Below are 17683 nucleotides of genomic sequence, written 5' to 3'. Positions count from 1 at the left end.
AGCAAACTGGCAAAAAATGGCCATTAGAAACAAGCAGGCAAACAAATTTTTCTAGATTCTCCAAGAAAAACTCTCCAGTTTTAGTAACATCTTTCAGATGTACTTATTTATTAAGTCTCTAAGTAGGACTACAGGAAGTAAAGTCTTTGAAACAAATACACTGATTAATGATTCTTCAATATATCTATTATGTTCATAAAACTATTCCTGACTTTACTCATCAGATTTAATGCCAAATGGTTCATTAAGGTACAGAATCATTTTCAAGATGCTTCATCATTACTTGAAATGGATATCGTCAATTCTTTTTCAATAATACAAGAGACGACTCTACATGTGGACATCACCAAATGGACAATACTGAAACCAGACTGATTACATTCTTTGCAGCCGAAGCTGGAGAAGCTCTGTATAGTCAGCAAAAAAAGACCTGGAGCTGACTGTGGCTCAGATAATTAGCTCCTTATAGTAGAATTCAGGCTTAAACTAAAGAAAGTGGGGAAAACCATTAGGCCATTCAGATATGGCCTAAATCAAATCCCTTATGATTATACAGTGGAGGTGACAAATAGATTCAAGGGATTAGATCTGATAGACAGAGTGCCTGAAGAACTATGGGCAGAGGTTCATAACACTGTATAGGAGACAGTGACCAAAACCATACCAAAGAAAAAGAAATGCTAAAGGGCAAAGTGGTTGTCTGAGGCAGCCTTACAAATAGCTGAAGAGAAAGAGAAGCAAAAAGCAAGGGAGAAGAGAAAGATATATCCAACTGAATGCAGAGTTCCACAGAACAGCAAGAAGAGATAATAAAGCCTTCTTCAATGAAAAATGCAAAGAAACAGAGGAAAACAACAGAATGGGAAAGACTAGAGATCTTTTCAAGAAAACTGGAGGTATCAAAGGAACAGTTCATGCAAGGATGGGCACGATAAAGGACAGAAACAGTAAGGACTTAACAGATCCAGGAGAGATTAAGAAGAGGTGGCAAGAATACACAGAACTGTACAAAAAAGGTCTTAGTGACCTGAATAATCAAGATGGTGTGGTCAACTCACCTAGAGCCAGACATCCTGGAGTGTAGAGTCAAGCAGACCTTACAAAACATTACTATGAACAAAGCTAGTGGAGGTGATGAAATTCCAGCTGAGCTATTTCAAATCCTAAAAGATGATGCTGTTAAGAGTATTGCACTCAATGTCAGCAAATTTGGAAAACCCAGCAGTGGCCACAGGACTGGAAAAGGTCAGTTTTCACCCCAATCCCAAAGAAGGGTAGTGCTAAAGAATGTACAACCCACTGGACAATTATGTTCACTTCCCATGCTAGTAAGGTTATGTTCAAAATCCTTCAAGTTAGGCTCTCACAGTACTTGAACTGAGAACTTTCAGATGTAAAAGCCGGATTTAGAAAAGGCAGAGGTACCAGAGGTCAAATTGCCAACATTCACTGGATCATAAAGCAAGGGAATTCCAGAAAAACATCTACTTTTGCTTCATGGACTGCATGAAAGCCTTTGATTGTGTGGATTACAACAAACTGTGGAAAATTCTTCAAGAGATGGGAATACCAGACCATTTTACCTGTCTCCTGAGAAATCTGTATGTGGATCAAGAAGCAACACTTAGAACTGGACACGGAACAACTGACTGCTTCAAAACTGGGAAAAGAGTACAGCAAGGCTGTATATTCTCACCGTTTATTTAACTCACAGGCAGAGTACATCATGTGAAATGCTGGGCTGGACAAGTTATAAGCTGGAATCAAGACTCCTGGGAGAAATGTCAACCACCTCAGATATGCAGATGATACCACTCTAATGGCAGAAAATGAAGAGGAACTAAAGAGCCTCTTGATGAGGGTGAAAGAAGAGAGTGAAAAAGAACTTAAAACTCAACATTCAAAAAGTAAGATCATGGCATCTGGTCCCATCACTTCACAGCAAATAGAAGGGGAAAAAGTGGAAGCAGTGACAGAAATTCTCTTCTTGGGCTCCAAAATCACTGCAGGTAGTGACTGTAGCCATGAAATTAGAAGATGCTTGTTTCTTGGACGGAAAGCTATGACAACGCCAGATAGCATATTTAAAAGTAAAGACGTCGCTTTGCCGACAAAGGTCCATATAGTCAAAGCTATGGTTTTTCCAGTAGTTATGTATGGATGTGAGAGCTGGACCATAAAGAAGGCTGAGCACTGAAGAATTGATGGTTTTGAACTGTGGTGTTGGAGAAGACTCTTGAGAGTCCCTTGGACTGCAAGGAGATCCAACCAGTCAGTCCTAAAGGAAATCAACCCTGAATACTCATTGAAAAGACTGATGCTGAAGCTGAAGCTCCAATACTTTGGCCACCTGATACGATGAGCCAATTCATTGGAAAAGCCTCTGATGCTGGGAAAGATTGAAGGCAAAAGGAGAAGGGAGCAGCAGAGGATGAGATGGTTAGATAGCATCACTGACTCAATGGACATAAGTTTGAGCAAACTCGGGAGATGGTGAAGAATAGGGAAGCCTGGCATGCTGCCATGGGTTCCAAAGAGTCAGACTTGACTTATCAACTAAACAACAATTATCAATTCTAAAAGACCCTTTGTTTGAACATGTAAGCTTCACTGTCCTATGTAATGTACATATTACAAGTAAATACGTAAACTTACTATATTTTCTGGTAACAGAAGTCCATTCAAACAAAGGTTCTATGATCATATATGTTTGGGAAAACCTGTTTAACCTAGATAGCATATTTAAAAGCTGAGACATTACTTTGCCAACAAAGGTCTGTCTAGTCAAGGCTATGGTTTTTCCTGTGGTCATGTATGGATGTGAGAGTTGGACTGTGAAGAAGGCTGAGTGCCGAAGAATTGATGCTTTTGAACTGTGGTGTTGGAGAAGACTCTTGAGAGTCCCTTGCACTGCAAGGAGATCCAACCCGTCCATTCTGAAGGAGATCAGCCCTGGGATTTCTTTAGAAGGAATGATGCTAAAGCTGAAACTCCAGTACTTTGGCCACCTCATGGGAAGAGTTGACTCACTGGAAAAGACTCTGATGCTGGGAGGGATTGGGGGCAGGAGGAGAAGGGGACGACAGAGGATGAGATGGCTGGATGCCATCACTGACTCGATGCACGTAAGTCTGAGTGAACTCCAGGAGTTGGTGATGGACAGGGAGGCCTGGCGTGCTGCGATTCATGGGGTCGCAAAGAGTCGGACACGACTGAGCGACTGGACTGAACTGAACTGATGTTTAACTTAAAAAGATTTCCTTTTTTCAAGACTTAGTTTAGATTTTACAAAAGGTACAACTAAGGGAGCCCTAGGAGACAGGAGTGAGGGAGTTGCGGAAAACAAGTTGAGAGAGGAGAAAATGCTAATACAAGGATGCACTGTTGAGGCTGCTGCTGTGGACAACACAGAAGCATAGAGTGTGCCTCAGGAATTGTGCACCCAAAGGATGGGAGGCTAGAGCATTTATTTTACAGTTACTATCCCCCATTAATTAAGAGTTGCTAACAATCTGTACTTCTACTCTACACTAAGGCACTGAAAAAGGGCATGCCCTCAGTGGGCTCCAGCAGTTTTGGAAAAAGCCGAAAAGCAGAAAAGAAAGCAGCATTTAAATAGGGATTCTGTCGCGGCTAGTCCCTCTGAGCTCACAGTATCTGACCATCACACCCGAGACCAATGTTATGTTACACGCATGAGCCACCAAAGGCATCTACTATAAATTCTCTGAGTCCTTACTATGTCATTGTATACTGTGAAACTATATTCAACATTCTCTTTAAATGCTGATAATTTTTTATGAAGTTTTAAGGCTTACAATTAACATTTGCTCTACTAAAATTTTGAGGAAGGATTCAAATTTGTCTGTTAAGCCTATAAACTCAAACTGTTTGCAAACTTCAATTTAATGTTTTCACTAACATTTAAGAGTCTCCAGATTCTCCAAGTATGCTGATACTGAGAATAACATGATTAATAGTTAGTACATTTAATATATAACCAAGACTAAATGCAATTATACATACTTTTCATTTTCTTTAACAGATTTGCTGAAAAAGTACTCTATGTTAAATACTACAGAGAATAATAAAGTTAATGAGCAAGCACTGGCATCAAACAAAAGGGAGAAGACATGTAATAAAATGTGGTATCTGTTCTCATAGAGATATAAACCTGACATATTCCCTATGGTTCACATAAGCCATTCCGGACCCAGAAGTTTTAAATCATGTATTTATTCAAGTTACCAAACCCAAACTACCAGGTATAACACTATGTTGCATGTCTGGAGGCTACAAAGTTGAACAAAAAACATAGTTAGCCTTCAGTTACTAGAAAATTCCACTTTCCAGAATACCCATGAAAACTTATTTTTATTTATTTATTATTATTATTTTACTTTACAATATTGTATCGGTTTTACCATACAAAAACATGCATCTGCCACGGGTGTACACGTGTTCCCCATCCTGAACCCCCCTCCCACCTCCCTCCCCATACCATCCCTCCGGGTCATCCCAGTGCACCAGCCCCAAACTTCCTGTATCCTGCATCGAACCTGGACTGGCGATTCGTTTCTTATATGATGTTGTACCTGTTTTAATGCCATTCTCCCAAATCATCCCCCCTCCCCCCACAGAGTCCAAAAGGCTATTCTATACATCTATGTCTCTTTTGCTGTCTTGCATACAGGGTTGTCGTTACCATCTTTCTAAATTCCATATATATGCGTTAGTATACTGTATTGGTGTTTTTCTCTCTGGCTTACTTCACTCTGTATAATAGGCTCCAGTTTCATCCACCTCATTAGAACTGATTCAAATGTATTCTTTTTAATGGCTGAGTAATACTCCATTGTGTATATGTACCACAGCTTTCTTATCCATTCATCTGCTGATGGACATCTAGGTTGCTTCCATGTCCTGGCTATTATAAACAGTGCTGTGATAAACATTGGGGTATACGTGTCTCTTTCAATTCTGGTTTCCTCAGTGTGTATGCCCAGCAGTGGGATTGCTGGGTCATATGACAGTTCTATTTCCAGTTTTTTAAGGACTCTCCACACTGTTCTCCATAGTGGCTGTCCTGGTTTGCATTCCCACCAACAGTGTAAGAAGGTTCCCTTTTCTCCACATCCTCTCCAGCATTTATTGCTTGTAGACTTTTGGATAGCAGCCATTCTGACTGGCATGAAATGGTACCTCATTGTGGTTTTGATTTGCATTTCTCTGATAATGAGTGATGTTGAGCATCTTTTCATGTGTTTGTTAGCCATCTGTATGTCTTCTTTGGAGAAATGTCTATTTAGTTCTTTGGCCCATTTATTGATTGGGTCATTTATTTATCTGGAATTGAGCTGCAGGAGTTGCTTGTATATTTTTGAGATTAGTTGTTTGAAACTTATTTTTAAAATAAATTAATTTATTAAAAACAGAATGGGACAATCCCATGTTTTTCACAACAGCCCATTGTTTGTTTTTACACCATTCAAAATGATGCTATTTACCTTTTAAGCACTATATTTTCAAAACAATTTATGATTTGTGTTCTAAAAGTCAAAAAAAGTTAAGGTTGACCAGTGAGCTACATATGCAGAAAAGTATGCTGAAACTCAGTTCTGAGGATTTTTTGTTATTATTGCTACCTTTTAGTTAATATGTCAACTGGACTTAAAAGATGATCTTATTTAAAATGTTAATATTTCTTTATCAAAAGGTAAATGAAGAATGAAGAACTTCCTGAGTTCTGCATCAAAGATCTACTCAACAAGAAATGCTTAAGTATTTAAGTTCAATCAATCAGTGCTTTTGATTAATTAATAATTAGCCTAATAATGATTTTTATATACTGGCACTTGTGACAACTCAAAATCATTGTGATTAATAACCTATTTTCTTACTTATTTCTTACAGGCATCTATAAAAATCTTAGTTAAAAAGAGAGAGAGAGAGAGAAGGTGGGAGGGAAGGGAAGGGAAGAAAAGGGAAGAATTGCACAGAGAAATCTGGGCAATTCAAAAATTATATTTAGATGTTCTGCAGCCTAACCTGACATTAATTGTTAATAAACATTTTCTAGTCAGACTAAAATAATAAATGTAGAGAAGACATCAGTATTCATTTGTTCAAATACATCATTTTAAGATCAAGTTAAAGCTCTGCCAAATCTTTAAAGTCCCGTGATTGTCATAAAATTCTAAAATAAAGTTTGCATTAACAGGACTATTTGTTATATTCTTTCTTTACATTTAGACTTTTAAAAACACTAGTTAAAAAACTGATAGTTCAAAACACAAGTGATGCCAACTTAAAGTTGTGAAACCAAATTCAGCATGAAAATCAATGAATCAAATTATTCTGAAACTTGGTCCTACTCTCAGGATTAAACTGTAATTATTGACTAAATTCACCTTCATAAGCCTATGCCACAACTAAAGAATATTCAATGTAAGTTACTTCCAATGAAAAGAAAGTAACTAGGAAAAAACAGTACATTCATTAATGGATTAAAAGACAGAGTTCCATGGAATATAAGAAGGGAAAAAAAAAATCAAGCTCATAGATGCAGAGAACTGACTGGTAGTTCCTAAGGGCAGGGGGTTGGGGAGTAGGCAAAATAGGTGAAAAAGGTCAAAAGGTGCAACCTTTCAGTTATTAAATATGTCCTCAGTTCAGTTAGTTCAGTCGCTCAGTCATGTCCGACTCTTTGCAACCCCATGAATCGCAGCACGCCAGGCCTCCCTGTCCATCACCAACTCCCGGAGTTCACTCTGACTCACGTCCATCGAGTCAGTGATGCCATCCAGCCATCTCATCCTCTGTCGTCTCCTTCTCCTCTTGTCCCCAATCCCTCCAAGCATCAGAGTCTTTTCCAATGAGTCAACTCTTCCCATGAGGTGGCCAAAGTACTGGAGTTTCAGCTTTAGCATCATTCCTTCCAAAGTAATCCCAGGGCTGATCTCCTTCAGAATGGACTGGTTGGATCTCCTTGCAGTCCAAGGGATTCTCAAGAGTCTTCTCCAACACCACAGTTCAAAAGCATCAATTCTTCGGCGCTCAGCCTTCTTCACAGTCCAACTCTCACATCCATACATGACCACAGGAAAAACCATAGCCTTGACTAGATGAACCTTTGTTGGCAAAGTAATGTCTGCTTTTGAATATGCTATCTAGGTTGGTCATAACTTTCCTTCCAAGGTGTAAGCGTCTTTTAATTTCATGGCTGTAGTCACCATCTGTAGTGATTTTGGAGCCCAGAAAAATAAAGTCTGGCACTGTTTCCACTGTTTCCCCATCTATTTCCCATGAAGTGGTGGGACCAGATGCCAGGATCTTCGTTTTCTGAATGTTGAGCTTTAAGCCAACTTTTTCACTCTCCACTTTCACTTTCATCAAGAGGCTTTTGAGTTCCTCTTCACTTTCTGCCATAAGGGTGGTGTCATCCGCATATCTGAGGTTATTGATATTTCTCCCAGAAATCTTGATTCCAGTTTGTGTTTCTTCCAGTCCAGCGTTTCTCATGATGTACTCTGCATAGAAGTTAAATAAACAGGGTGACAATATACAGCCTTGACGAACTCCTTTTCCTATTTGGAACCAGTCTGTTGTTCCATGTCCAGTTCTAACTGTTGCTTCCTGACCTGCATACAAATTTCTCAAGAGGCACATCAGGTGGTCTGGTATTCCCATCTCTTGAAGAATTTTCCACAGTTTATTGTGATCCACACAGTCAAAGGCTTTGGCATAGTCAATAAAGCAGAAATAGATGTTTTTCTGGAACTCTCTTGCTTTTTCTATGATCCAGCGGATGTTGGATCAAACCTAAAGATGGCACAAAAACATCTAAGATGTTTGATGTTGACGCGTTCCTGAGAATCAAACAAAGGAACCACCTGAAAAACTTGCATATTACACTTAACGTGCTGCTACTAGTCATTTCTCTGATGAGGGAAAAAATCCAATATTCTAATGTGCTCAAAAGGTTGGATCTTTCATATACAATGTTATTAACAGAAATATAGGAAGCAAAGGGGGCAAAAATTAAAAAAAAGATAAAGAACGAAAGCTTCAGTAATCCTATTACTGAAGAAGAAAGACACTATAGAACAGTCTAGATAGAAATTCCAGGAACCATTCAATCTTCAGTACCCTTAAATGCATCCAGGTGGTAGTTACAATTATACCTTTTATCTTTAAAAGTATGTATTTAACACAAATAATGCTTTCTATATGCTAGATACTGTTTAAGTACCTTACAAATATTAGCTCATTTAATTCTAATACCAACCCATTTTGACAGGTATTTTACTTTACAGACAAGGAAACTGAAGTACAGAAAGATTAAGTAACCCTCTCAAAGGTACACATCAAACCTGGCAGTCAAGTGCCAAAGTCCATGCTCCTCACCACTGTACCACCTTGCTTCTCATAATGAGTTTCTAATTTATGAAATTTCATGGATATGAACAAAGCTTTGCACTAAAGCAAAGTACACTGACTCTACTAGCCACAAACAAATGGTCTTTTGTCAGTCAAATGCAATTACTTAGTCTCTGGGTGGTAGTGATTTAGCCTCTGCAACTGCATTATTTGTTAGATTCCTGGCAGCGATTTCAACTCTGGCTACACAATGGTTTCACCTAGACGTTTCATTTAATTGGTCTGAAGTGGGAACTGGTCATTTATTTTACTGCTCCCCAGATGAATCCACTGTGCAGTCATGGCTTAAAACCAAGGGTTTATGGAAAGACTGTAAACTCAAAAGCCTGGTGAAATAATATATAGAGCAACTGAGGCTTGGGGCAAACTGAAGAGCCAAATTTAATTCAAAAACAAAAAACTGCATGGATAAAAATTCACATTTATAAATATAATTTGAACCATGGTGCATTTTCTGTTTCTTATTACAAACATATTTATGATGAAAAGTTAATTCAAACTGTAAACACTGAATACACCCTATACAAGAGATGGAAAGAATCAAGAAAAGTTAGAATCAGTATCTGTTATTCCCTTGTGAAACAACTTTACCTAAATGCATATCACCACACAGATCCCATTTAGTGTAAACAAAGGACTTATGGAGAATCTTCTGGGACTTAATTTTTATGTAACTGGGAATAGGAACTTCCATATAAATAGAGAAATTTCTGTATAAATGAGAATAAGTAATACTCAGATGTCCCTGTAAAGGCATGGGGTTCTAAAATAACCTGTGCAATGAGCATCAGTGATTCTACACATAAAGCACAATAAATTAGTACAGTTGGCATCAGTGGTTCTCAGATGTTTAGATTTTAAAACCAGCACAAACTTCACCTCAAAAATTTAGGAAATGAGTATTGGGGTTGAAAAATTTTGTGTGTGAAGTTAGAGTATATAAATAAATACAAAGACATATACAAAATTATTATCATACCAACACACACCGAGACACTTACACCACACACAATGTCCTTATTAGTTCACATTTTTTGAGAAAAAAATTTTTTTACCTATACTCCCTACTGACAATTTTAATTTAAAAAGTGGACTGATGTTAATAATGATAATATGGACCATTTCAAAAGGCTAAATTAATCTAATATACTCACTTAAGATATGACCATAAATTCATTACAAAAAATTTGTACTGAAAATTAAAATTTAAAAATTATGAATATAAAAAGATTAGATTCAAACCACATGGACATATTCTATATCAGCGTCCTTCTTTTGTGTGTGTGCCTTATCTACAAGGCAAGGTGCTAGATACTAGGGACATAAAGATAAAAAGGCAGACTCCTACTCAAGGAACTAAATTTAGTGGGAAAGACAGATAACTGACCTGGTAAGTGATAACTACCGGCTTCCCAAGTGGTTCAGTGGTAAACAATCCACCTGCCAATGCAAGGAGATGCAGGAGACGTGGGTTTGATCCCTGGGTCGGGAAGATTCCCCTGGAGGAGGAAATGGCAACCTGCTCCAGTATTCTTGCCCAGGAAATCCCATGGACAGAGGAGCCTGGTAGGCTACAGTCCATGGGGTCGCAAAAGAGTTGGACACAACTGAGCACGCACACAAGTGATACCTACAATAAAGGAAAGGTAATGGTATCTTGGGAGCATAAAGGAGCATACTTACTTACTTATGTAAAACCAGTAAGATACTACTGGTATCTTCCAAGAGTCTATCCTCCGTTATACATTATCATCACTCCATTGGGCTGTTCATCTGCCCTCAAAACTTTAAAAGAGGGCTTCCAATCCTTTACTACCAAGAGATACATCTGAATTAAATCATTACCATTACCATATGACAAGCCAACGTGCCTAACTACTCTTTCCTCCATGCCCCCATCTCAACAAACTGGCTGGAAATGGCTACTTATATCTTTCCAGGCAAGAAATCTTGGCATCATCGACTCTTTACTTTCACTAAAACTGTTCACTCTGACTTTCAAAAAGTATTTGACTTATCCTTCTCTATTCTCATGAACACTACTTTTACTTATACTATTATTAACCTTTAAAAAATAGATTGGTGTAAGTCTCCTAGCTGATTTACTTTCCTCTAGATTCCTTCCTACTTCAATCTATTGTACTTTAGCTAGGTGTTCAACTCCTTTGCCCACTGTATAATCTACAGAGTTTTAAAATAATACAGATGCCTGTGCTCCATAAAGTTCCACAGGCAATACTAATGTGGAATCAAGGTTGATACCCATATGCTTTTGAATATGCTATCTAGGTTGGTCATAACTTTCCTTCCAAGGAGTAAGCGTCTTTTAATTTCATGGCTGCAATCACCATCTGCAGTGATTTGTTGTTACATTTTTTTCCCCCAAAATCAAAGGATCTATACCAATACTGTTGATTTTTACATTTTAAAATGTAAAAATTTCCTAAAAAGATACCTTACTACAAGGTGACTAAAAATAACAAAATCAATAGTTACTATGTGTCCCTCACTGAGTTTATCTAAGTTCCCTTTATCTTCCTTGTTCAGTTCAATTCAGTTCAGTCGCTCAGTCGTGTCCGAATCTTTTCGACCTCATGAAGCGCAGCACTCCAGGCCTCACTGTCCATCACCACTCCCGGAGTTCACTGAGACTAACATCCATCGAGTCAGTGATGCCATCCAGCCATCTCATCCTCTGTCATCCCCTTCTCCTCCTGCCCCCAATCCCTCCCAGCATCAGAGTCTTTTCCAATGAGTCAACTCTTCACATGAGGTGGCCAAAGTACTGGAGTTTCAGCTTTAGCATCATTCCTTCCAAAGAAATCCCAGGGCTGATCTCCTTTAGGATGGACTGGTTGGATCTCCTTACAGTCCAAGGGACTCTCAAGAGTCTTCTCCAACACCACAGTTCAAAAGCATCAATTCTTCTGCGCTCAGCTTTCTTCCCAGTCCAACTCTCACATCCATACATGACCACGGGAAAAACCATAGCCTTGACTAGACGGACCTTTGTTGGCAAAGTAATGTCTCTGCTTTTGAATATGCTATCTAGGTTGGTCATAACTTTCCTTCCAAGGAGTAAGCGTCTTTTAATTTCATGGCTGCAATCACCATCTGCAGTGATTTTGTAGCCCCAAAAATAAAGTCTGACACTGTTTTCACTGTCTCCCCATCTATTTCCCATGAAGTGACTGATTATTATATTTTTTTCATTTTTCTTTCCCTGCTAGAAATGCAGTTCAAACTCTCCTAACACAACTAGGAGACTCTCCTTTCTGTGGACAGTTTTCAACTTACTCATTTGGTGATTGAGCAAAGATTCCATCGATAAAAAACAGTGCTTTCAGATTCTGTATCAGAATCAGAAAAGAACATGTAAAGAAAAAAAGAGTTAAACATCACTTGATTAAAAAAAAAAAAAAGTAAAACAAAGGGAATCTGTTAAAGTGTCTTGGGGTCAAAGAGTTGGGAGTTGGTCAGTAACTTAAAGCAGTATTGAAAGCCCCCAAAGGAGAAAAAAATTAGGAAAGTGCAACTAAAAACACAGTCTGTTATTCTAATTTTAAAAGTAATTTCAAAACTTTGTTTCATGAAAAAATGCTAATAATACATTTATTCTTTCACTTTTAGACCTTTTGATTTTAGTTTAAAATTATTTCTAAATCAAAGGTTTTTCCCTTCCCCCTACAATTCTCTTGTTTTAGCTGTATGCTAAGGAAAAATCAATCACAAATGAGCAGCTTATCCTAAACTGCTGTTGCAGTATCCTTTGTCTTAAGGAGAATAATTTGAATAATCAATAAGAATTGAACATCTATACTAGGCTATTTAGTAGCTGACTCTTAAAATGCTGCTCACAGCTGTTAACCTTTGTAACACATTTTCCTGACTTAGTCTACAAAATCAACCTATTCTGTGTTCTTCTTTTCTGTTTCAGTATCAGTAACCTATCCAATTTATTCTAACTACTTTTAAAATATTATCACTGCTACTAGTAACACTGATTTTTTTAAATGTAGAAAAGTATAATAAAGATCACCCATTATCCTGTCTTGAGAAGATCATTGTTAACAGGTTAACATGCATTTTAATATTTTTCTGACTGATAACCTGCCCGGATCTATGTGACAAACTGTTTTAACCCGCTTTGGCATGCAGAAAAAGTAAATTCAGAGACAATTAAATTGATGAAAACTGCTAAAGACATTCACAAAATAGGTTAAAAAAATAAAGGTTTCCATTTATATAAACTCAATCCTTTATCTATAAATGACTGACACTAGAAACACTCCTTCTCATCTCCATTGCTAAACATTTCCTCACCATTTCCTTTTGGTAACTACTTCAGATATCAGCACTGCCTGCAACACTGACCTTTATCTCCAATTCTCACTTTACTCTTATACAAATAGGCAAAGGATCTCTAAGTGCTGACAGAGGACAGGCAGTAAAATGGAGCAGAGAGAGGAAAAGTGTTAAAAGAAAAGAGTGCGTTAAACTTGAGTGCTAGTCTTCACAATCTTATCCAGGACCCCCGACCACAAGCCTGCTCATTGCCACAACAAGCATCAGTTTGCAGAAATGCACTAGGAAAGGTGGAGAGAAACTTTTTTCTACCAACCTTATTTTCAGTATTATTCCTGCTTGATTTTCAATTCCACTATCAAAGATAAGGAAAGAGAAAACTGTATTATCCAACACTACACTCATTATCCAGGTCTCACTCCTGTCTTTTACTATCTAGTGAATGTTTTGCCTCTTCCTTCATTCTACCCCAATTTATTTTCTTCTCTGATGTCGTCACTCCAGAAGAAACCCACGCTTCACATAGCTCTAACTCAGCAAATCATACCTATTACTCCAGGGACTGCCCCATTCTCATCAATTTACATCCTTTTACCCAACACAAATTTTAGGGCTACTTCATGCTTCTCATTTTCCCTCCCACTTCAAGAACATTTGGAGACACCATTAGGCTTTGAACTGGGCGGGGGGGGGGGGGGGGCATTAATCTCATAAAATCTGTTAAAATCTCATAAAATATGTTTGGTGCTAATGATGAACTATCCAAATTTCAAGCAAGTTATTTTACTATTTTTTAGGACTCAGCTCACTCATGTGTAAAAACAAAGGAAGTCATTTAGATTATCACTTGAAAATCTGGCTGACAAATTTCCAAGCACCATTGACAGGGGTTCTGAAATTGTACATCTGAGGTGGAATGGAGTAATTTTCTAAAAGGTACCCATATGAGTTTACTGTTTATTCATGTTTGGGAATCACTAAAGTTCCTTCTAGTTTAACATTCAAAGATTCCATGCTGGAATTTTCACTGTATTTTCTGATAGGAATATTGTTATAAAAGGAGTACAGTTTCCATAATTATTGGTATTACAGTACAGGCATGTTACTGATTAAATAGGCCTTTGTAACCTGACACAGCACCATTTGTATTATTATTTTATAACCAGAGAAGACCTGCAAATGACACTATAATGATAGTAAGACCTCAAAGTAAAGCACTAAATTAATAAAGCACTACTTCTTTGGTATTATTATGTGAAAAATCAGACTTTTTCAGGTGGCATTTTCACAGATTTTTATCAAATCACAAGTCTTGACCTACATGTCAGAAATAAAGATAGAAAGGGCATGCTTTTTAGGACCTTTTACTTTGCTAGTTCACTGATGGGGCTTTGTATATCATTAAAACCCAGAAAAGTCTAGATCATTGGTGGAATTCAACGAGATTGAACCAGTCCAGGTCCAGGTTCGATGCAGGATACTGGATGCTTGGGGCTAGTGCACTGGGACGACCCAGAGGGATGGTATGGGGAGGGAGGAGGGAGGAGGGTTCAGGATGGGGAACACATGTATACCTGTGGCGGATTCATTTTGATATTTGGCAAAACTAATACAATTATGTAAAGTTTAAAAATAAAATAAAATTAAAAAAAAAAAAACACCTAAAGAACAGTCTCAGTCATATGCTTACAGACTGCCAGGACTTTACCTGCCCTAAAGCAAACTGTATCATTCACTTATGAACTACATGTATCTATCCTAGCTCTGGTAACTTCCAAATACTAATTCTCGTTATAAAAAAGTGTTCTCTTGGTTAATATTCAGGCTTAAACACATGCTTCAACATGCAGGAACTAAGAGAGAACAAACAGCACTTGAAGACATGATGACACCTAGTTTTTGAATGAATTAATAACGAATAATCAAATTATTTTAAAAAGGTAAAAATGGAAATGGAATTATATGCTATCCATTTTTTTCTTTAAAAAGAGGTACTTAAGTTTGCACAAAATACACAATAAAGTGTGTCCATTTATTTCCTCATTTTTCCAAACAACACAAGAACCTATTGAATGCCATTATGTAAGTGCATTCTCTGAATATCAAGAATGATGCAATCGTTGCTATAGTAACTACTTATTATTGAATAAATTGTGGGTTGGGGTTAAAGCATTCTTTAAAAAAACAAATTTCAATGTCTCAATATGCCTGATAAGTCTCTATTGCTAACTATTAAACAATAACTATAGGCTATTTTTTAGGATTACTATTTAAGCAGCTATTAAAAAATCGAGCCTTGAGTTGTCAAGGGGAAAAAAACTTTAAAGTTTGAAAAATGAAACACATCACCTACATTCAAAAGAACAAAAGATACTTAGTTTTACTCTTCCAGAGTAATTGAAAAGTGTTTGTAACTCAAAAGTAACATTATCTTAGCTATCTGTTCCTTCCCACTGTCATAAGTTTGCTTCTAATCCAAGCTTAACCAAGTATAAGACAACCACTAGAAGACTGCTGACTTCTCAATGTGCAATTAAGCTAAAGCCAGAAGAAACCAAGAAAATTATCCCTCGTTTTGATCTTTAGAAGAAATGTCTCCTGAGCATATGAAAAAACTGGGAATTTTCACTGTCAGTTTCTTATAAAATAGTTCTGTAAAAAAGCTTGTATTTTAAAACACCAAATATAACTGTAGATCCCAACTATAAACACTTCTCAGGCCCAAGCAAAAGCTACTATGGCTTCTCCTTTGCTCAAGATCTTCCGTAAGAGGGGTTCCCAGCGATGGCCTGTTTCGCGGGGTACCCTTTGGAGGCTTAGTCGTTACATACTATTCATATCTAAAGAATATTTTAAGAATCTGCCCCAGATCTCTTTCTCTCCCGCCTAAATAAACACTAAGATCCAGCATTTAAAGAACGGGATGGGGGGGGGCGGGGGGTGGCAAGGATGGAGCCCCTCCCCCTTAGGTGAAATCCAGTCAGCTAAAAGGCCTGCTGACTTCGCAGCCCTGGAAGCCAATGCGAGGAAGCTCCGGCCCGGGCTAAACCCGCAGGAATGAGGTAGTAAGAAGGGGGTCAAACGCGGCAACAAATCAAACAGGCTGATCAAAGCGCAGGGTGGTCAACTCGCGCTTCTTCCAGTCCATCTTTCTCGAATGGATTTCTACCTGACTTCGTGTTTTAGCTTCTAGTCTCTCGTAACGATCGACCTCCACCTCCTGTGTTGAGGGTCTGGGTGCTTGTGTGTGGTGACAACAATCTCAGCACCCAGGCTGGGGACAGGGAATGGGGGAGGTGGGGACTCGGCTCCTTCACAGGCCTGGAACTCTCCTGAAGGGCCCTCGAAGAAAAGGGGGCGGGAGGAGGGCGCCTGAAGCCGAACCGAGGACTCGACCGAGAAGGGGGCGTCCTGGCCTGAGAGAGCGGCCCTGGCAGGGGCTGACGTGCAGCTCCTTCAGGTTGTAATGGTGGCCCCTTGGGGGAGGGGAGAGGTTGACAAGGGGCCGGGGGCGACGAGGCCTCCCCTTCCCCCCGCTCCGTTCGCTGTTTACCTTCCCGGTACTTCTTGCGGAGCCGCCGGTGGACGCTTTTTACCACCCCGGAGAGCTTCTCCTGCTCCAGCTTCCGCTCCTGCTCCCTAGGCGGCGGAGTGCTCGCGGGTCCGACCCCGTGCCCGCGAGCAGCGCTTCGGCCGCCGGGCCCCGGCTCCATATCGCTGCTGCCGCCGCCGCCGCCGCCGCCCCTCGGGCCCCCGCAGACGCCCGCCTGACGGAGGAGGTGGGGAAGGAGGAGGCAGCAGCGGAGGCAGCAGCGGGAGGAGGCAGAGGAATCAGAGCGGCTGCCTAGGAGGTGGCCACTTACTCAAATGCACAAGCTGATTGGTGGACTCTGGAGGGCTGGGCGGAAACGGAAAAGGCCAAAGGCCAATAGACGGAGAGCGCTAGGCCACACCCGCTTGTTTGGGAAGGCGAGCAGCTGAAGGAGGCGGGGTTTGCAGGCTGAGGTTGCTGAGGCAGTGGGAGCTCTAGGCCCGACAGCTTCTCTCCCTTCCCCGCCGCTCCAGGGATCCTGTGCGCAGGCGCTGTGATGAGGCCACGGGAGACGCGCTGCGAGCCATGCGCTTGCGCGACTGAGTTTGCTTAGGTTGGGCATCTTTCTACCGCCCAGCTTTCTCATGTCTTCTAGCCATTTCCCCTCCTGAAAGTTACATTCTGGTGTGATGCAGTCAGGGTCCTGTATCTGAGCCTCAGCCTCACCTTGTCAGTTGTAGGTTCCCTTTATCTGCGTGGCCCTGAGAAGCGCTTAGGAGATGACTTGGGAGCACGAGAATTTTACATTTTAAGGAACCCAGGCATGGATGCTTTGGTAGGCACAGAAAGAGGTCTGGCTACCAAGTGTGTGCGTCCTGAGTTGTGCCCGGCTCCTTGCAACGCTATGGGCTGTAGCCCGTCAGGCTCCTCTGTCCATGGAATTTTCCAGGCAAGAATGCTGAAGTGGGTTGCATTTCCTACCTCAGGGGATCTTCCCGACCCAGGGATCGAACCTAAGTCTTTGGTATTGGCAGGCGTATTCTTTACCACTGTGCCACCTGGGAAGCCCAAGCACTGTTTAATTCAAGAGCCAGCAGTGAATGATGCCTCTAGTGCTAGGGTTGGGCAGAAAAACATGGGAACTGGGGAAAGGAGAGGGGCAATAAAAAGCAATATAAGATGAAAGAGGGGAAAGCAAAGCTAGAGAATCCATAACAGATGCCCTTGAGAACGTCTGTGGTGGCCTGGGTGTCAGAGAAAGCCTGCCTTGGTCTAATTCGCATCAGAATTCGCATCAGAACTCTGAGCACTTTTAATGTTGGCATGGGTAACTTGCTGCCTTTTAAATGGTTGGGTTAATCTAGGCAGAGTGCCAAAGTGGATTTGGCAACCTGTTCTACCTCCTTC

At 39.9% G+C, this 17683-nt stretch overlaps 1 protein-coding gene across 1 annotated transcript in view; it reads right to left on the bottom strand.

Annotated features, from left to right (window-relative positions):
* BMT2 (base methyltransferase of 25S rRNA 2 homolog) overlaps window positions 1–16598 on the bottom strand; it is a 79460-nt gene extending 62862 nt beyond the window's left edge. The window contains exon 1 of the mRNA XM_061414086.1: window positions 16298–16598. Within this exon, the coding sequence (XP_061270070.1) occupies window positions 16298–16457 (160 nt within the window). The 5' untranslated portion in view covers window positions 16458–16598. The remainder of the gene's footprint in view (window positions 1–16297) is intronic.
* Between the last annotated feature and the right edge of the window lie 1085 nt (window positions 16599–17683).

This window comes from Bos javanicus, chromosome 4 (assembly GCF_032452875.1).
Source record: "Bos javanicus breed banteng chromosome 4, ARS-OSU_banteng_1.0, whole genome shotgun sequence".
In the NCBI taxonomy this organism is placed as follows: Eukaryota; Metazoa; Chordata; class Mammalia; order Artiodactyla; family Bovidae; genus Bos; species Bos javanicus.
This window is presented reverse-complemented; position numbering and strand designations above follow the sequence as displayed.